The sequence below is a fragment of the Lethenteron reissneri genome, chromosome 12 (genome assembly GCF_015708825.2).
Source record: "Lethenteron reissneri isolate LAM-NWPU_2019-01 chromosome 12, ASM1570882v1, whole genome shotgun sequence".
NCBI lineage: Eukaryota > Metazoa > Chordata > Hyperoartia > Petromyzontiformes > Petromyzontidae > Lethenteron > Lethenteron reissneri.
The window spans coordinates 812,938-833,237 of NC_083790.1; the positions used below are offsets into that span (position 1 = coordinate 812,938).

Below are 20,300 nucleotides of genomic sequence, written 5' to 3' on the forward strand. Positions count from 1 at the left end.
TCGATGAATGCAATAGAGTGCTGCATGTGCTCTCGATGCGCAAATCAATGTGATGTTTCGAATCGTTTAGGGTTCCATAGCGGGGCTCGCCGCTCGATGTTCAAGGTCGGTGACGGAACAGCAGCCAAGGCATGGAACGCGTGCAGAGGGGTGGGAGCGGCCCCCGAGGAGATGGAGCGATGACAAAAGAGAATTCTCGTGGGTAGATTGTTACATCGCAGCATCTTGAGAGGTGGCGGTGACATGGGTTGGGAGGGTTTCATCCAGCAGTGGATTGACCATGGCTGCTGCTGCTGATGATGCTGATGATGATGATAACGCTGCTGTCCAATAGAAGCGACGTGCACAATCGCAGTGGGAGAATGCACTTGCGAATCTCATGGAGGAGTGAACAATCGTCGCCAGATCAACAGGGGTGACCACGAGGCGGCAGCACGACCCACGTGTGTGTGTTCGTGAATCCATCTGTGCGGATCTGCACGCCGAGCACACTCGGTTCAGATTTTGTATTTTTTGGGTCTGATCGCGAAATAATCGTGGATTAGAGTGGATCATAATACGAGTTGAATACTGCACCTTTTTACACCATGGCGCCTGATATTAATTTAATTAAATAATGTTTTTAATTATGACCAGCAATTAGACGGGCATACCTACTGTAGTCACCCAGCAATGTCTGTCCTTAACGCAGGTGACGTCACTCCACGTCGACCAGCCCCCCTCATTAATATTCATGAGCAGGTGACGTCACTCCACATGACCCCCCCCCCCTCATTAATATTCATGAGCAGGTGATGTCACTCCACATGACCCCCCCTCATTAATATTCATGAGCAGGTGATGTCACTCCACATGACCCCCCCCTCATTAATATTCATTAACAGGTGACGTCACGCCACATGGAGCATCCTCAATAATCATGAGCAGGTGACGTCACTCCACATCGAACAGCCCCTTAATTAATAATCATGAGCAGGTGACGTCCTCCAAATGGACCCCCCCCCTCCATCAATAATAATTAGCGGGTGACGTCACTCCACATGGGGGGGGCGAGGCGCCTCCTGCCCCCTCCTCGGCGTCAACTCACAAGCCTCACTACAGAGGCAGAACCCTCACGTCACGTGATCTCTGTGACGCTGTTGAGACATCAAAGTAAAACGGACGTCGTGATGAACAAGGGATTGTAACCTTTAAATGAAATAAGTCTGTGTCACCGCGCCCTTACAAATTGCACACTAATTGATGCAATGAATATCACGTCGCGGTCTGATTTTCGCTTGCAAATTTCAGATTTACTGCAAAACACCCGTCCTTGGACGGGCAAAAGGCTAGTTTCAACATAATTAACATATAATTAAACAATTTCACAATGGTACAGGCGTCTCCCCAATCTTTCCCTACCCAAGATGGCCACCAGATCCCTATCCCTGTCCAAGATGGCCGCACGATATCTATTCCTGTCCAAGATGGCCGCACGATATCTATCCCTGCCTAAGATGGCCGTGCGATATCTATCGCTGCCCAAGATGGCCGCACGATGTCTATCCCTGCCTAAGATGGCCGCACAATATCTATCCCTGCCCAAGATGGCCGCACAAATATCTATCCCTGCCCAAGATGGCCGCACGATCTCTATCCCTACCCAGGATGGCCGCACAATCTCCCCCTGCCCAAGATGGCCGCCCAGACTTCACGATGACGTCGCCGCCTCCGACACGCTACATCGCCTCGCCTGCTCTGCCTCGTCTCTCCCCCCACGTCTCCCGCTGCTTCTCTTGCCAGTGCCGATGCTGCTGCCGCCGCCGCTGCTGCTGCTGCTGTTGCTGCTGCAGCGGGAGACGGTTCCGCGCGAGGCCCTGACCGCTGCCGCCCGGCCCGGCACCGCCCGGCCCGACCCGACCCGACCTTGCCCGCGGTGAGAGAGAAGGACGGAGGTCGCGGGGCCACGGGGCCACGGGGTCACGGCCTCCACACAGAGACCGGTGACGGGGTCACGGACACAGAGGACCGAGGGTCGTGGAGACGCAGAGAGAGAGACACACACACACGGGGACAGTTTCACAAGAGAGAGCGACGCGAAGGCGGCAGACTTGGGGGAGACACGCGGTGAGTGGTCAGCCAGAGGGGGAGACGCGCCGAGGTATTCTGGCATTAGGCAGAGACACAGAGACACGCGGGGAGAGGCGCGCACGTAGAGGCAGGAACTGGAGGGAAGACGGAGAGGTGAGGAGACCACACTGAGACAGGGGGTCGGGACAGAGACGGGATGAGATCGAGGAGACGGACACACGGAGACGAGGAGGAGATCACAGGGAATACACCATGTCGTGTACTGTACATGCCCTTTGTATGTCCACTGCTGGATGAGTGCTTTCGACGGCGTGTTAATCAGAGCAGCTTTGTGGCCACATCTCACCACACTGGTGAGTGAGAGTCGGTGGTGGTGGTGGGGGAGGTCACAACAACCAGTTCGGATATCGCTCACCACTGACGTGAGCCGTGGCCAGGAGTCGAACTCAGATCGCCAGGTTCGCAGCAGTGCGGTGGATACAAGCAGCAGGCGTCACTGATGTTCCTGTGCCCTTCCATCCACTCAAGCTCCTCGCTCGCCTTCGTTCAGTCGCCTCCTCGCCACTCGAGTTACGCTCTTGCCGACTTACACGACCCGTGCCGCCGCACAGCGGCCCTGAGTGGTGCTCGCTAACCCCTGCCAGGCTAATGGTGAGAACCCCGGTGTGTGTGTGTGTCTGTGTGTGTCTGTGTGTCTGTGTATGTGTCTGTGTGTGTGTCTGTGTGTGTGTGTGTGTCTGTGTGTCTGTGTGTGTCTGTGTGTTTGTGTGTCTGTGTGTTGTGTGTCTGTGTGTCTCTGTGTGTGTGTCTCTGTGTGTGTGTGTCTGTCTGTGTGTGTGTCTGTGTGTGTGTCTCTGTGTGTGTGTCTCTGTGTGTGTGTCTGTCTGTGTGTGTGTATCTGTGTGTGTCTGTGTGTCTGTGCGTGTGTCTGTGTGTGTTCGGGTTTCGTGTAAAATCTCCCAAGGGCCCGATGCCCCGCTCCAGGTCCTGACATCACCATGTCGTCTCTCCTGTGAGGCTGCGCGGCATCGTTTTTCCTCGTCAACTTCGTCGACCTCGTCGACCTCGTCGTCACCATGGCCGAGTCGACGCTGCACAGCTCGTCCGTGCTGCGAGCCGTGGTGCTCACGGTGGCTGAACTGCCGCTGTTCCTGCACGCAACCTGCTCACAGGTGAGACCAGGACTCACCTACTCACAGGTGAGACCTGGTCTCACTGGTGAGACCTTGTCTCGCCTACTCACAGGTGAGACCTGGTCTCACCTACTCACCAGTGAGACCAGGCCTCACCTACTCACTGGTGAGTCCTGGTCTCACCTACTCACAGGTGAGACCTGGTCTCACCTACTCACTGGTGAGACCTGGTCTCACCTACTCACTGGTGAGACCTGGTCTCACCTACTCACTGGTGAGACCTGGTCTCACCTACTCACAGGTGAGACCTGGTCTCACCTACTCACTAGTGAGACCAGGTCTCACCAGTGAGTAGGTGAGACCTGGTCTCACCTACTCACAGGTGAGTCCTGGTCTCACCTACTCACTGGTGAGACCTGGTCTCACCTACTCACTGGTGAGACCTGGTCTCACCTACTCACAGGTGAGTCCTGGTCTCACCTACTCACTGGTGAGACCTGGTCTCACGGGTTAGTACGACTCATAGGTGAGTCCTGGGCTCACCTACTCACAGGTGAGTCCTGGGCTCACCTACTCATAGGTGAGTCCTGGGCTCACCTACTCACAGGTGAGAGTGAATAGGTGAAGGGTGAAGGGAAGAGGGTTACATGGCCGGTTTGGGTATCCTGGTCTCACCATCACTCGCCACTGATGTTTAGCCGAGGCCGGTAATCGAACTCTGGTCGCCGGCTTCACAGCGCAGTGCCCTAGCCACTGCGCAGCCGCTCCACCTCGTAATCATCATGATAGTGCTATATTTGAGCTATGTTTGTGTGTTTATTGGTGCTATCCACCCTCTTTCCCTGGGTTGAGGACTCCTTAAACACAAAGCGTTGTGGCCGCTCTCCACGCTGTTGCAATAGACGGCTGCTGGACCGATGCCCTTTTTGGATTCAACTTTTGCCGGACCGCGTCCGAGAGTGCCTGGGTCTTGAGTAAATCAGTAAATGGGTGGCGGGTAAATGAGAGAGTAAGTCAAAGGACATTACATAAGACCTTGTGCAAAGCAGCTAACAACTCACACGGCTAATTGGAAAGGCGCCCCAAAGTGTATGAGATGTTAAGACCACTGACAATCACGTGCCAAATATGGAACGCACAAGCTCCCACCGTGGCGGGGAGTGCACGGTGCAGGACTAAGCTGGAAGTGATTTTGAGCACCGACGCTGTACTCTGCTAATAGCAGGGCCCATCATCCCGCCTTGTGCTCCCTGCGTCCCTCCGCACATCGTCAACACGCCCACGGCCCCCACCAGGTGCGTCTGACCCCGGGCCTCAAGCGGCTGCTGGTGGCCAGCGCGGTGGGCAGCATGATGCTGTACCTGGCCGCGCGGCACATGCGTCGCCGGCGCTGTCGCAAGAAGGGGGGCGCCGTCGACTCCCCCATCGCCGACGCCGCCCTTAACCCCCTCGCGGCCATCGCCAGGCTGCCGGCCCCCCGGAAAGGTGACCCCCACTTCCCCCCTCCGACCCTTCCTCCCTCCCCCTTCCCATGCTCCCCCCCCTCCTTCCTTCCCGAACATGGGCTCATGGGACACGAGTCAGATTTTTGGCAGAAATGTGTTTTCCCTTTAACTTTGTGGCAGAAATAGATTTCCATCAGGTTTCGCTAAAAACTGATTTTTGGCGGAAACCGCTTGGCATCGACTTGCGGTGAGAGCAAATGTGCGTCAATCATTGGTGAGCACCGAAATCCACCGATCTTTTCTCTGCCACCGTGTTGATTAGAGTGTCCGTCATCTTGAGTCAAAGTGTCAAACTCAACATGTTTGTCAATAACACTGTGGACTTAAAAGTAAAAATATATTAATAGACAATGCTGCAGGCAATGGCGTTTCTTCATAGCACATTATGCGTTGTGATCATAGCTTATAATAGGCGATGTTCTTGCTCTGAAGAAGGGCCGATCCCCGAAACGTCACAATTGAAGGCCACCGTGTTATGAACAATTGTTGAGTTTTTTTGTTAATTGTGCTCGTGCACTACTGCCAATGCAGCATCACCAAGTTAAAGCATTGTACTGTAGTTGCTTGCACAATAAATCAGGCTGTAAAATAATTATTAAACAGTAAAATAATTTAAATCTCCCCAAAGTGCTCCATTGTTTAGTGTTTGTTGAAGGGCTTATTCCTTGAGCTGTTTCGCATGACTCCTGGGCGGGTGAGAGTGAGTGTGGGGTTGTGTGAGGAGTGTAGCGATTAGCACGCTTTGCTCCACTCACTGCCAATACCAGTGATGATTGTCTAAGCCAGTCCTGGACCTCCTCTAGGTTGACTCAGCCTCAAATGAGTACCTGGTGCGGTGTGTAAAAACTTCGGCACTGGGAGAGACAAAGGCGGCCGGGCGTGGGGCCGGCCACCGCCACACGCGCACACGCGCGTACGTTTACCGATTTATCTTGCGTCCGCACGTTGTGTGTTTGTGCGCAGGCCGAGCAAGCGGCCTCAGGTCGGCAGGGGCCATGCCCCCCGCGAGGGGACCGGCTGGAGCCTCCTCCGCCAACGCCGCCAACGCCGCCAACGCCGCCGCTACGACGAGCAGCGCAGGAAGCGTCGCGGGGAGCGACGTGAAGCACTCGACCTCGGTGCAGAGCCTCGCCTCGGTACGGTCCGGCGCGACGCCGCTGCCACCGTGCTCGCGACGCTCCACTCGCTCGCTCTGCGTCGCCGCGGAGAGAGAGAGAGAGGCACCATCGAAAACGAGATGCAGTGGAATGCGGAATAACAACGGGAGTGTGTTTCCCACCGAGTAAAGCCCGGAGAGCTAAGAAACTCCTTTTCAAGGGCGATTCGGCCGGCAGACAACATCAAAGCATGAAAAAAAACGTCATCGTAATAGCAATTAGGTTGTAAAATTACATTCACACTTAAAATTAATAGTCGGTGTAAATAAGGCTATAGATGGCAGAATGGAGATGCCAAGAGACGAAACCAAGTAGTTACACAACTTTGTGGCAGCTACATTAAATGCATTTGATCCGAGTTATGTGTGAAATCTGGAAACTATTAATAGACAACCAGACGCGCGTCGCAGATTTTTAGGATTGCTGGTTGGTTATAACAGGTCATGTATTTATGTATGTTGAACTTGTTTCGCACCGTACGTAGCCAACCGAGATAATCTACGGAGTTCACTTCGGATTTACCGAGTGCCTGCGACCGCATCTCGCGACCCTGCACGGATAACGTGGGGGCACACGTGCACACGCACGCACATCTGTCGAGGCTACATGGGAGGGGGGATCTCTGTCTCCGTGTAGCTGCAGGCGGAGAGCACCAGCAGGGGCTGCGACTCACGAGCCTCGGCCAGCCGGCCCTCCCAGCTGCGCTCGCGCCACAGCTCGGTGTGCGCGCCGGCCGGCAGCCCCTGGGAGCCGGCCGCCGGCGGGGGGGAAGCGCCGGCCGTGGGCAGCCACACCACCCCGGAGAACCTGTACCTGAGCGGTAACGCTCGCACGCTCGCACGCACGCACAGGGCCGTCCCTGGGTAGACAAGCGGAGTCGTGACCGAGTTGCCGTGCCATCACGGGCGTTGTCGTTTCCGGCGTCCAGGCATGGAGCTGTTTGAGGAGGCTCTGCGCCGGTGGGAGGAGGCGCTGTTGTGCCGCAACCGCAGGGAGCCCGTGGAGGAGCCGTGCTCCGACCCGGAGGTGATCCGCGTCGCCGCCGGAGACGCCATCGCCGAGGAGAGCACCGAGGTGCGCCGGGTGACCACAGATTTTCTCTTCGGCGCAACGGCACCAACGCGCACACGCGTGTGTGTGTGCGTGCGTGTGTGCGTGCGTGTGTGTGTGTGTGCGTGTGTGTGCTCTCTGCGAACCTGGTGACCCGAGTTCGATTCGCAATCACGGCCAAAACCAGTGGTTATTATCTGAACAAGTCTTGGGCCTCCCCTAGGTTGGCTCAGACTCAAATGAGTACCTGGCGTGGTGTGTAAAAACATTGCCACTGGCGAGACTAAGGCGGCCGGGTGTGGTGCAGGCCACCCACCCTGTGTGCTGTGCCGGCCTTCATAGACGCTCACTCACAGCACTTGCCCCAACAGTTTGTTGAGGCTATATGGGGGATCTTTGTCTTTGTGTGTTCTCCTCCGGCAGGACGTGATGGACGGGGAGTTTGTAAACAAGCTGGAGACGCTGCTGACGCGCGCGTACCGCCTGCAGGAGGAGTTCGAGTGCACCATGTCGTCCGCCACGCAGACCCCGACGCGCGACCTCGGTGCGTGCGTCTCTGCGTGTGTCTCTGCGTGCGTCTCTGCATGCGTCTCTGCGTGCGTGTGTGTGTGTCTGCATGCGTGTGTGTGTGTCTGCATGCGTGTGTGTGTGTCTGCATGCGTGTGTGTGCGTGTCTGCGTGCGTGTGTGTGAATGCATGCCAACATGATGTCCCCTCCTGATGGCTACCCAAATCCAGCCCACATGCAAGCCTGCATTCAAGCGCTAGCCTAAATCCTGTCGCCTATAATCACTCATCAATTGGCTGAGAATATCCTGAATATATATAGAGGACCACAGAGCTTGGGCAATTGTTTGTAGTGCCGGCTCATCGTTGCCTGGCTGCTGTGTTCCAGCTTCGTGGTTCCGCAGCGATTGTGATGTGCAATCTGCATGAACAACGATGACGCTATAGATAAAAGTAAACATTCTTATCCTTAACTCTGTCACTAACCCAAACTTGAACCCATAAACCATAACCTGAACACGTAAACCCACCAAACCTAACTCAAACCCACCAACCCTTACACTAACCCACAAACCCTAACACTCACCCACAAACCCTAACACTAACCCACAAACCCTAAAACTCACCCACAAACCCTAACACTAACCCACAAACCTTAATACTCACCCACAGACCCAAACAAACACTCACCCACAGACCCTAACACTCACCCACAGACCCTAACACTCAACCACAAACCCTTACACCAACCCACAAACCCTAACACTAACCCACAAACCCTAACACTAACCCACAAACCCTAACACGTGCACACAGCAGCACACATACATACAAACACACACACACACGTGCAAACTCACCGTGCCACTCTCACGGTGTGACTTGATGACCGGGTGACCTCTGACCCTTCCCGACCCTCCGTGGCACCTGCAGAGGGCGACATGTCCCTGGCGGACCACTCGGGGCGGCTCTTTGGGCTCGACACCCTGAGCCTGTCGTCCGGAGAGTCCTTCGTCTCGGCGGCAGAGGTACGCGTGGAACCACCTCCCTCCGTGTCTGCCCAACAAGCCCTCGCTGTCCGTGTGCACATGTGCGTGTGCTTGCATGTGTGAATGTAGGTGCGTGCGTTTGTGCACGTGGGGAGCAGTGATTGCAGTGGTGAGCGTGCTGCGCTACGAACCCGACGACCCGAGTTAAATTTCCCGCTCACGAGCAACAGCGGTGATTATGTGAACATCGCCACTCGGGAGACAAAGACGGACGAGCGTGGTGCTGGCCACCCACACCCTCATAGCCGTGCCGGCCTTCATAGGTGCTACTCGCTTCCAGCACTTGCCCCAACAGTCTGTTGAAGGCTACACGGGGGATCTTTGTATGAACGCGTCTGTATACGGACGCGCGCGTCTACGTGCGGACCTTTGTCTCTGCGCGTGAAGTTGGTGGAGGAGCTGGGCGTGGAGGCCCAGCGGGGGGCGCGGGGTCGCCTGGCGCTCTACGAGGAGGCGGCGCGGCTCGTCAGGGGCGGCCACGTCACCTGCCGCAGTCTGAGGTCAGCGCGGCGCCGACCCCGTGGCCGCTAGCCCAGCACAGCAACCACGAGCCGCTAGCGGCCGACCAATGGACACTCGCTCGGCAATGCACAACACAGGAGCCCACCGCTAGGCCGCCGCTAGCCCACCACACCACCGTTCCCCCCTAGTAGTGTTCGCTCGAGAAACGAGCAAAAACAACGGCAGCCGTATTAGCACCACCGGCCGTGTCGGTCGGCTGCAGTAATATCTGCCGGACGTTGTGACGTTGCGCGCTCCGTTGAGTCTGTTACGACGGCGCGCGTGACGTCGATGACGTGGAGATTTGTCTAATCGTGCGTGCGCGTGCTGGCAGGACGGAGATGCTGGACTGTTACAGCGACATGGACTACCTGGCTAAACTTCACTGCGTGCGGCAAGCCTTCCAGGTGCCTCTCGATCGCCCGCGCCGCGCATCCGCTCCACCGTCCCGCTCCGCTCACTAGCAGCGCTTGCCACTTGGTAATATAATTCTACGTGGGGATCTCTGTCTCACAGCTGCTGCTGGAGGAGGAGCTCAACAAGAAGATGTTCTCCAACATGGGGCGGCTGATCATCGCCGGGCTGCTAGTCAAGGCTGGCAAGGTACCGCTGACGATCACGAATAGCGCCAAACCCCCCACCACCACACCCCCCTCCCGAGGCGCGATCGCTGCCCAGGAACTCCCGCAATTCGGAGACCGCATTTAGGGTGAAGGGAAGAGTCGCGGAGGTTCTTCTTGCATTCCCGTCACGTGGTACATCATCATCGTCGCGATGTGCGTCGTGTGCACGCAGCCCAGTTGGGATGATTGAGAGTGCAGGCGGGAGGTGTGCCGGCCGTGTAGATGGGATGGGTGGACACTAGGGGGCGAGCGTCGGTTAGAGTTGCGGTTTACAGGGAGATCCATATTGGCTGATGAGGCGTAATCGGTGGAGCGCTGCCGATCTACGGAGTTCTGCTGAACCACAGAGAGGCGACAACGCGACTGAGTGTTCACCAAAAATCGCTCAAAAGCAGTTCCCATCGCCAATTGCGAGCGTGTCCTTGGGAGCGTGGCGGTGTCGCGGTGCGCCGGCGTGTGCTGAGCGCAGGCCCAAAGGGGCAAGCGGCCAGCAACAACCAGCGCTATTAAACATCGCAATAGGTAAGAGTTCACGAGTCTCTTGATTTAAGCAAGGTTATTATTGTAACAGCTTGGGGAGAAGAGACAATGATGACGATGATGATGGGAGGAGGGGAATCCAGAGTGGAACAGTGCAAGGGAATAAGCCGGAAGGGAAGTGAGGTGACCTGCAGTGTGGCGAATGATTGGGTGAGTGGGTGAGAGAATTGTTGTGAGTAAACCTGGGTCTGTCCCGTGACCTGTCAGCAAGCCTTCGACACTTCGCATGGCCTGTACCTCGCCTGGCACAAGGGCTGTGGTGACATCACCTCCACATAGTGGCGAACCGCGACTGTTGTTGTTGTTGTGTGTGCACCTCTCAGGATCCCAAGGGCTTTGTGGAGTCCTACGAGGAGATGCTGCGCTACTCAGAGGAGGCCGAGCACTGGGCCACAACGCAGGCCGAGCTCGAGGGACGTGGGGTGAGGGCGGCACCAGCAGCAGCACCACAACCAGCACCACAACCACTACCACAACCACGGCCACCATCACGACTCACTGGCGAGGTGCCCCACCCCTCCCGCCCCGTGCCCGTGCAGGTGCGCTGCATGAACTTCTTCGACATCGTGCTGGACTTCATCCTGATGGACGCTTTCGAGGACCTGGAGAGCCCACCGTCCACCGTGCTGGCCGTCGTGCACAACCGCTGGCTGTCCGACGGCTTCAAGGAGACGGTAGCGCTCGCTCCGGCCTCTCTACTCTCTACCGCCTCCCGCTACACACCTCCCACCCTTCACTCCCTGCCCTCGCGCGCACCGACACGCACGGGGGCCGGATCGCTGTGTGGCGGAGCCTGCGTGTGCGACGCAGACGCGACGATCGATTCGTTTTCCCGACCGGCAAGCGGCGCTTCGGCGGTCGGTCCCAGAGTCGCGCTCGCCCGGCTGCGCAAACCGCAGGCAGCCTCCCCTAATTGGCAACGGGCAGCGGTTTCTCCCCGCATCCCCTGGGCCTCGAAATACTATTGCCGCCACTTACCGCCCTGCCGCCCCACCTCCCATCGCTGCCCACCCCCCCACCCCTTACCTACTCTCACCTTCTTCCCCCCTCGCATCAGCGCCATCCTGTGCCTAACGCTACCCCCCTCCCCCTGCATCATTGCCCCGTGGCACTGCCGCCCTCCTGGACCATTGCTGCCCAGTCCGTACCGCTACCGTACCCTCCCTGTCCCGACCAGCGCTGACCTCTCCGGCCCTTGGGTTCCAACCCAGCTCCATTATTAAGGAGCCGCGCTAACACGCCACTGAGCTCCGGCGAGAGGTTCCCTGTCGGGCGTCGTTCGTCCCTACCCCCGGCAAAGGGCTCCGCCGGATTCCGTCAGCAGAACCGGCGCTGCTAACGAGGCCTCATTAGCGCGGCGCGGCCATGCTCGGGGGGGCGGCACGTCGCGCGAATATTGGCCGTTTGTCCGGATCTTGCCGAGTCGGCGGCACGGGCGCGATGATTGCCACACTCATCATATGTTTTTTTTTATTTTTGCACAGCATCGCTCGTGAAAATTGCAGCGCAGAGCGCCGCGCAATTTGTAGCGCATGCGGTTTTTGCATGGAGGCGCGGGAAACCGCAAGCAAGCCGCTTGGCAAGGCAGCCAGATCCGGCGCCAATCGTTGCCTGGAGCATCCGGAGAAAACCCCGCCATGCCTCTTGCGCCAGGAGTGGCGCCGTTGGCACAGGCGGCCACGCAGTGGCTCAGCGGTAGCGGCACGATCGCCGCTCGACACAAAAGGCTCGCGGTTTGACTCTAGCGGCCCCCTATCAAACATTGCGGGAATTGAACCTGGGCCCTTGGCGCCGTGAGGCATGCGTGTCACCACCGCGCGCCCGCCCTGCCACCCGTGACGTGGCTCTCGAGTAACGACCGTCGATCACGCGCCCAAGACGTGTGGGCGAATCACACGTTCGTGTCCTTGCTGAAATTGCTTTTTGTCTTGATTAGAAAATATGTTTCGCCTCGATTTTCTGAGTGACAAATTTCACCCTATGATTCTGTTTGCAGCCCAATTTGTCCCACGCAAAATAATCTTGTGTCTCCTTGGGCTCTCGCGTGGTTCGTTATCATTGCCTGTGACAGGACTCGCCCCTTCAATCTGTTACAGATATACGGAGGTAGGAAAATTGTCTTTTTCCTGATGACGACCGCTAGTGTTTCGATCGAAGATTTTTTATTATTTTCTTTGAACCTATCTCCAAAAGACCCAAAGAATATGAATTACTGCAAGTCACGAAAGCTTTAAGTCAAGATATACGGAGGATCATTGATCTTTGTCTGTGTGGGGGTAGTGTAGCGCTTAAGCACGCTGCGCTGTGAATCCGACCACCTGAGTTGGATTCCCGCTCACGGCCAACATCAGTGACGGATAACTGAGCCAGTCCTGGGCCTCTCCTGGGTCGATTCAGCCTCCAATAAGTACCTGGTGCAATGTATAAACGTCACCACTAGGGAGAAAAAATTGGCCGGGCATGGTGCTGGCCACCCACACACGTGTGTGCCGTGCCGGCCTTGTGCGTATGTATGTATGTTGCACTTCTTCCGCACCGTATGTAGCCAACCGTGCTAATCGTAGGTGCTCCTCGCTAACAGCATTTGCCCCAACAGTCTGTTAAGGCTACACGGGGGATCTTTGTCTTTGTGTGCGTGCAGGCGCTGGCCACTGCCTGCTGGTCGGTGCTCAAGGCCAAGCGGAGGCTGCTGCAGGTGCGAGTGCCGGCGACCGTCCCAGAGCCGTGCCGAAGCCCTGCACGAGGGATTGACATCGGGCCTTTGTTTGGCGCTTGGCTCTGGCTCGAGTGAGCCACGCGGCTCAAAGCCACGCGGCTCAAAGCCACGCGGCTCAAAGCCACACGGCTTAACTTGAATTCGGCTCGGAACATGGTCTCCGGCCGTGCTCGGAGCTGAGTTCCGTGGGTTGAGCCCGGGCCGGGGCGGGCCCCTCGCGCGAGCGCCTTTAGGAGCAGCCGAGCGGCTCAAGCCTGAGCTGGGCCGTGTTGGAGCCGAGCCAGAGCCGAGTTGAGCCGTTACTGCGAATTCAGCTCCCCGGGCTTTAAGACAACGTCAAATGCGTGTCTTACTAACACCAAACACACCGATGATTCACAACATGGAACGCATGCCTTACTAACACCACATTGTCTCGAGGCATTGAAGCGCGTCCTCTCTTGAGCATTGTGACCATTTGTGACCTTGGTTTTGTTTTTGCAGCTGGGGTGGATGGGGGGGGTTGTGGGAGGCACGGGGTCCGAGCGGTCTGAACTTTGGGGGCCGGTGTACCAACAATGTTGAGCACCACTGATTTACCCGGTGATCTGCATGGCAGGAGGCACGGTGCGAGGAAGGGGGGGGGGGGTGTGGGGCGACGCGGCCGCCCAGTCCAATCTGTCTCACGCCGCTGCCACCGCGCGCAGCCGTCAATCGTGGAATGAATCCACGAGGCACGGCGGTCGTCGCGCCCCAGTTCACGGCTGGCATAGCCAGGCTCCCCGCTTCACTCGGCTCATCCCAGACAGGCTCCCCGCTTCACTCGGCTCATCCCAGCCAGGCTCCCCGCTTCACTCGGCTCATCCCAGCCAGGCTCCCCGCTGCTCCCAGCCAATCCCAGCCAGGCTGCCCGCTGTTCCCGGCCAATCCCAGCCAGGCTCACCTGACCTCTGACCTCCGGCATCCACCGCCGCCACCTATGCCCTCACAACCACCGACATGACCACCAATCACCATGACCGCCACCAACGCTCCGCTCCCCGTAGGTCCCGGACGGATTCATCTCGCGTTTCTACGCCATCTCTGAGCACGTGAGCCCCGTGCTGGCCTGGGGCTTCCTGGGGTGCACGCAGCCACTCCGCGACCTCTGCAGCTTCTTCAAGGTCAGCCTGGGGTGGACTCGCGGATTCCTCCACCCCTGTTGGAGACTCGGTCTACCAGACACTGATTTTCTCTCATCCACGACCACCATGCTACTGAGACAACAGCCGCCATTTGCCATAGAGTGGCAGTGACATAACGAAGTTTGTGCCAGGCTAGGTGCACCTTGCGGTTCAACATCACACCGCACACTCGCCACACTGCAGGTCACCTCACTTTGCTTTCTACTGGAATTCCCTCCTCCCATCGTCGTAGTCATCATCACCACCATCGTCTCTTTCCCCCCAGATATTATAGCAATAACCTTGCTTAACTCAAGAAACACGTTCATTTGTCTCTTACATCAATGACTTTGAGACCCAGCGACGTGCACAGAGAGAGCTGCGTATCACCTCTGGCGAGCAGATGGCCCGGAGGAGGATTTCTCGCACCAGATGTTCGCGTGTTTTTTTTTGTTTTTTTCGAGCCGCACGTCCCCCCGGCGCGCTACGAACCCGGCGACCCGAGTTCGATTCCTGCTCACGGCCAGCATCGGTGATGATTATTTGAACCGGGCCTCCCCCTAGGTCGATCCAGCATTAAATGAGCACCTGTTGCGGTGTGTAAACAACAAGCACCGGGGAGAGACAAAGGCGTCCATACGTGTGCGGTTCCACTTTCGTAGGTGCTGCTTGTTAACAGCACTCTGCCCAACTGTCCATCAAGGCCATCCGGGGTATCTTTATCTTTGTGCGTGCGAGCAGGAGCAGGTGGTGTCGCTGCTGCGCGACGTCTTCGACGCGGAGAAGGTTCGCTACTCGCGCCTCGAGCACCTCGCCGACGACATCATCTGCCTCTTCCGCCGCCGCTCGCAGATCCTGTGCGCGTACCTCGAGGTGCCGGAGGCCGCGGTGGGCCCCGGCGAGCTCGACGCCGCCGCCGCCGCCCCAGAGGCCGGCGGCGCGACGGAGGCCACGGTTCGGGCCAACGGCTCGGTGCGGCCGGGTGGCGCGATGCAGGGCCGCGGGGACGGGGAGCTCGCCAACGGCCTGACGTGGGGCGACTGAGACGACGACGGCGACGATTGTGAAGGTGGCGGCGGCGTCGTGGCGGCGACACTTGCGCCTAACGGCAAGGAGCTGGGCTCGATTCCCCGACGAGGGCGCCTCTCTGTGCGGAGTTTGTGTGTGCTCTCTCTCTCTCTCCCCCTGTTCTGAATGGGTTTCCTCCGAGTTCTCCGGGTTTCCTCCCATGCTGAAATAACCCACACTCACAATGTAACCGCTATTCACCGAAACATCCCACTGCTGAGAACTCACGTTGCGAATTACTCGATTGGTATCTCAGCAGCAGCAGCAGCAACGACGCCCCCTGCCCATGAGTCTTCAGACTCTGCTGGGTAATCGAGCGTAAGGAAGAAGATGGCAACGACGATGATGACGACGATTAAGATCCAGGGCTTAATAAACTCAGCCGTGTCTGTCTGTGTGGGCGAGCCCACAATAGAATTCACACTCCGTCAAGCACCGCTCCTCTCGCTCGCTCCCCGCCGGCTACGGGTCGCGTGCCACTTATTCCGCTAGAAGATGCCAGCGACGAGCCCTGATGGAGCGGGATGGTGGGATCGGGGGGGGGGGGCGTGGACAGCGTTACAACTGCCCGTCTTGGTATTCCCCGGCACTGATTGTTGGCGTGCCGGGACGGGTACTCGTTTAAGATCGGCCTACGACAGGCGCAGGATATTTTTTAACGCTCGCCGCGTGTAACCGGGAGTCGAACCTCGACTTCCGGGGTCAGAGTTCAGCGTGCGACGGCTACATCGCCCGCGACCCACTGCTGCGGGGACGTGTCACACACGCGAAACGCGGCACAAGTTCAAACCCAGAACGCGCACGTCGGCAGCAGTCATCGGCCCCCAATGCCAGACTAATGTCCGCCTGCAAGGCCAGGTGCTGAGTCACCTTGTGCTGCACAGGGGCAGCTGCCACTGAGGGTGCCCTTTTGCGATGTAAGTTGGGGCAAAGGGTGTTCTATCAAAAAGAAATGATTATTGAGAGCGAAATGATTGAAAAGTCACCGAACTTTCGATCGCACGTGTGTGTGGTTGACTTCTCGTGGAGCACAGAGGGGCGTGATGAAGCTGGCACTACACGCATCGACGCGCGTACGTCACAGAACGGATGTTTATTATTTGCGAATGTTATATTTAATAGGGGGCGCTACGCTCACCCTAATATTTATCTGCAGAAGCCGTAGAATCGGTTCTTCACTTGAATCGTGACCATAATTGCCGACTGAGGCTGTGGAATCACGAAGCCTCTGTTAAACGTGCACCCGACCCACCCACCCACCCTTGACCGCATTCCGGCCGCCCGAGTTCTCGTCCACTGCAGCCAGGACGAGAGTCCCCCGGTGGGTCTGCCATGGCCCTGCTGCCCCGCTGCTCCCACCCCCACCGAGGCGTTTGCAAACATCTGGGTTTTGTCGCCGGTTGAATTTTTTTTTCTGACCTCTCGCTTGACTTCTTGATCGGGGCACAGGGACGGGTGCGCGATTGCCTGGGCGGTGGGAGGGGTTGGCAAAGAGAGAGATGGGCAGCATTTAAATGTCATGTAATTCTAATTTTAATTACATGTAATTTTAATTACCTGTAATTTACATCGCGGGGGAGTGGTGGCTCTGCACGTGGCTGCTGTGATCCAGCGCTGTGTGGAGGCAGTGGCGAGGGTTGGTGGATCGCTCACAGGCAGAGCCCTGGGTCGCCCAGTTTCCTCCCACGTGAATAATAATCACGACTCATCGTTAACTCATCAATAATAATAATCATGACTCATCGTGATTGGCTGAAAACATCTTGCAAATAAAAACCCAACGTAGCATCGGGACCCTCCTGAAAAATAGTCCTACGGCTCGGTCTGTCTCTCCTGGATGCATAGATATTGTTACGTAATGAATTTACATAGCAGTATAAATATGCAATTTCATTACGTTTGTAATTGTTATCTAAATCGCACACCTAAAATTAATCCGTGTTTAGTATCTAAATTCCGGGAGACTGTGTCGATCGGTGTGGCTGTGGCCACGTTACATTAGCCCAGTGGGTTGTCATGAGAGCGTTTGCCCCATCGATGTCTGCAGCGGAGGCAGCGAGTGGTCAAGTTGCCGGGCCTCGTAAACTCTAAAACGATCAACTATATTTTATTAAATCAGGTAAGGCCCACTGAGCTACGTAGCTCTCTTTCAGAAGCGACCTGGCGATCACAAATGATAGCTCAACAAAGTGGCTCATCATCATCACGTGGACATTCATAGCAGTAGCCAAATACTCTGAACGCGTGGTGACGTTGATTCTAAATGTGGAGGGGAAAACCCGGAGGACCCGGAGAAAAATCCACGCGACCACGGGAAGAGAGACACGCAAGGTGTAGGCGCCAGGGTCGGGATCGAACCCACGACCTGTAAACCAGGCGAGGTCGTTAACATCTCGTGGTGGAGTGGACGTGCCTTTGTGAAAGTGGGCCAGAGGGAGGGGCTGCCTTCTCGAGTGGGACACGTGGAGAAACCGTGTCGGTGGGGTCACGGCGCTACGTGCGTCCTGGTTCGTCTTGTGATTGAGTGGCCGTCTTGTGAGTGCGTGGCCGTTAAGAAAGCTGCTAATTGTTTTGTGATCAAAACCCTGGACGACGATGCGTTCCACGCAGAATGATTGTATCGCACGCATCCGCACCGTGAAGACGTGATTAGAAACATGTAATAGTGTAACCACGGTTACTGGGCACAGGCCCAACACGTCAAGCGGTCGGCAACAAACAGCACTACTGAAGGTGTAATATACGAGTTGGTGCAGCGCAGTGCGAGGAAGTGGAAATAGACGTCTCTTGTCCTGTGGTGTGGTGTGTGAGTGGGTGAGTGGGCGAGCGAGCGAGTGGATGGTTGAGTGAGTGAGTGTGTTGTGACCTGCAGTGGGATGGTGGTGGTGATGGTTGAACACTGTGGTGGCTGAAACCAATGAGTCGGTGTCCGGTGTAGAACAAGTCCTCGAAGTGGGTGGATAAATTAACGAGCGAAGTTCACGCGGGCTGTAACCATGGCGGTAGCGGAGCGATTAAACAAAATAAACTTTAAACTTGAACGTGACGACGAGGGCGTCTGAGCGCTGCATCACCGATCCAACCGGCGAGAAATCCCCGACCCGGGTTCCAGGTTCCCCGGCCTCCCGACCTTCGCCGCGGCCTTCCCCCAAGACGCCGACCCCGCGAGCGGTGACCACGGCGAGCCAGACCGCCCGCCGAGACGGCCGTGGCGGCCGTGGCGGCGAGGGCTCGAGTCCCCGCGAGCTGCCTAGACGCGTGGGGCATTCCGCGACCGACGTTACGTTTGGGTCGGGTCGCGTGAGTAGAATGCCGCCGTGCGTGTCGTCGTCTGTAACCCAGTGCCGTGGGGGCAACGGCGAGGGTTAGTGGATCGCCGCACGCGGATGGGGTGCGGGAACTCTCCTCCACCTCGCGCATGGTCACCGCCACCGCCCGGCTTGGCTGTCGGCGGAACACCACGCGGCATGCGCCGATCTGTGGCCGCGACCGGTGGATGAGGGGTTGGGGGGATAGTGGAGATGAGCGAGACCGTGATTAGAGGCTGCCACCCGCTCTCGACCGCCCCGCCGCGAAGCGCAGGGGAGGAGAGGTCTGACGAGCAGGACATTTCAGGCCTGCACATCTATCTCCGTTCTGTGGCTCCGCATAGCCGGGCGGTGGTGGTGGTGGCGGCTATGCTGCTGCTGCTGCTCCACGTGGCTGCCTGAGACCCAACACTGTGTAGGCACCAGCCAGGGTTGGTAGATCACACAAAGATGTCGTGACACTCCCTTCCCGTGAGCGTCGCCAGGAGAAGGCAGTACAGCAAGTAGACTAACCACCATCTGTACGGGGATAGAGTTGTACCCCCTCACGCAAGGCGTGGAGTTTCTCCGGGTGCTCCGGTTTCCTATCCGCGTGAATAATAATAAACACCGCTCGTCATAAATTATATTATATTTAAATATCTTACAAATAAAAGCCCAATGTGGCGAGGTCTGTGTTACACCTCGCGATGTGCTCCCGATTTTAGGATAAAAAAATAAAAAAGAATTACTAAACCTCGGGCCGAGGTACCGAGGCTCGGATCTGGTTCGGGCTCGGATTTGGCTCGGATCTGGCTCTGGCTGGGATCTTGCTCGGGCTCGGATTTGGCTCGGATCTGGTTCGGGCTCGGATCTGGCTCAGATTTGGCTCGGATCTGGCTCTAGCTGGGATCTTGCTCGGGCTCGGATCTGGTTCGGTCTCGGATCTGGCTCGGATCTGGCTCGGGCTCGGATCTGGCTCTGGCTGGGATCTTGCTCGGGCTCGGATCTGGCTCGGGCTCGGATCTGGCTCGGATCTGGCTCGGGCTCGGATCTGGCTCTCGCTGGGATCTTGCTCGGGCTCGGATCTGGCTCGGATCTGGCTCGGGCTGGGATCTGGTAGGGCAGGATGAGCGACCGGCTCAACGCGCACGCTCGCACCTCGGGTAATTCGATCCAAATAAACAGCCAGGCCAAGGGCATCTGCCTCATCGCCTCGGCCACTCAATCTGTGGTAGCACCCTCCCGAAAAAGAGTATTGAGTGAGACTGTTACGGGTAAATTGATTAAATAGCCGATGTGTCGTAGGCAATATGATCTTACAGACACGTTGAGATGTCAACAATTTGAGCGTCTACGTGAATTCTAATTGGGTCCCTTTCTCTCTCGGCATTAATCCCCGACACTCACGCGCGAGTGGAAATTCACGGTGCGCGCGCGAGATAGCGAGAGATCGAGAGAGAGATAGAGAGATCGAGAGAGATCTAGAGAGAGAGATCGAGAGAGAGAGATCGCATCGCACGTTTGCCGGTCCGGCTCTTGCCTCCCGCTCTGGGCGATCGAGTGGCATCGGTACCAACGGGCGGGACGCCGCCTGGGAGCTCTGTCCTGCCGAGACGATGACGAATGCGGCGCTTTGCTAATTGCGTTGGAGCCTCAGTCCCTCGATGTTGTTACCCTCGCTGAAAGTGCCGGATGAAGCGCGTGCGGAGCCTGCAGCATATGTTTATAAAGGAGCCCTAAAATGAAAATAAATTAAAACACATTTGTAACTTGCATGGTAAAGCTATTGTATTTTTTCATTTGCTATACAGCCAGATAATACGACATAACGCAACCTTAAACACCCAGTCGTTCATGAAAGTTGAAGGCGGGACAGTACTATAGTAATAGAGCAAGTGCAGAATCACTAAACCGGAATTGATAGCTTGAAAGCATTTAGCGCGGGGCCC

General features: G+C 57.0%; 1 protein-coding gene across 4 annotated transcripts; it reads left to right on the top strand.

The window, feature by feature from the left end:
* Positions 1 to 1,704: 1,704 nt before the first annotated feature.
* On the top strand, positions 1,705 to 20,082 carry LOC133341702 (mitoguardin 2-like). Of its 4 annotated transcripts, none has more exons than XM_061550335.1 (16): positions 1,709 to 1,915; positions 3,035 to 3,242; positions 4,499 to 4,688; positions 5,672 to 5,844; positions 6,502 to 6,685; positions 6,794 to 6,939; positions 7,339 to 7,459; positions 8,356 to 8,450; positions 8,859 to 8,971; positions 9,307 to 9,379; positions 9,489 to 9,575; positions 10,459 to 10,557; positions 10,675 to 10,809; positions 12,777 to 12,830; positions 13,877 to 13,993; positions 14,735 to 20,082. In XM_061550335.1, the coding sequence occupies exons 2-16, from the start codon at positions 3,147 to 3,149 to the stop codon at positions 15,035 to 15,037; spliced, it is 1,986 nt and encodes a 661-aa protein (XP_061406319.1). In that variant the 5' UTR covers positions 1,709 to 1,915; positions 3,035 to 3,146; the 3' UTR covers positions 15,038 to 20,082. The 4 variants fall into 4 exon arrangements, with proteins under 4 accessions (XP_061406322.1, XP_061406319.1, XP_061406320.1 ...); XM_061550336.1 differs by having other exon boundaries at positions 3,055 to 3,242; XM_061550337.1 differs by lacking the exon at positions 1,709 to 1,915 and adding an exon at positions 1,986 to 2,106 and having other exon boundaries at positions 3,055 to 3,242.
* Positions 20,083 to 20,300: the final 218 nt, after the last annotated feature.

Bases quoted from the DNA above. Each gene is read 5' to 3' on its own strand.
- LOC133341702 (XM_061550335.1), top strand. From the start codon at position 3,147: ATGGCCGAGTCGACGCTGCACAGCTCGTCCGTGCTGCGAGCCGTGGTG. The intron at 5,845-6,501 runs GTACGGTCCGGC...GTCTCCGTGTAG, and splicing joins CGGTGCAGAGCCTCGCCTCG to CTGCAGGCGGAGAGCACCAG. The intron at 8,451-8,858 runs GTACGCGTGGAA...CTGCGCGTGAAG, and splicing joins CCTTCGTCTCGGCGGCAGAG to TTGGTGGAGGAGCTGGGCGT.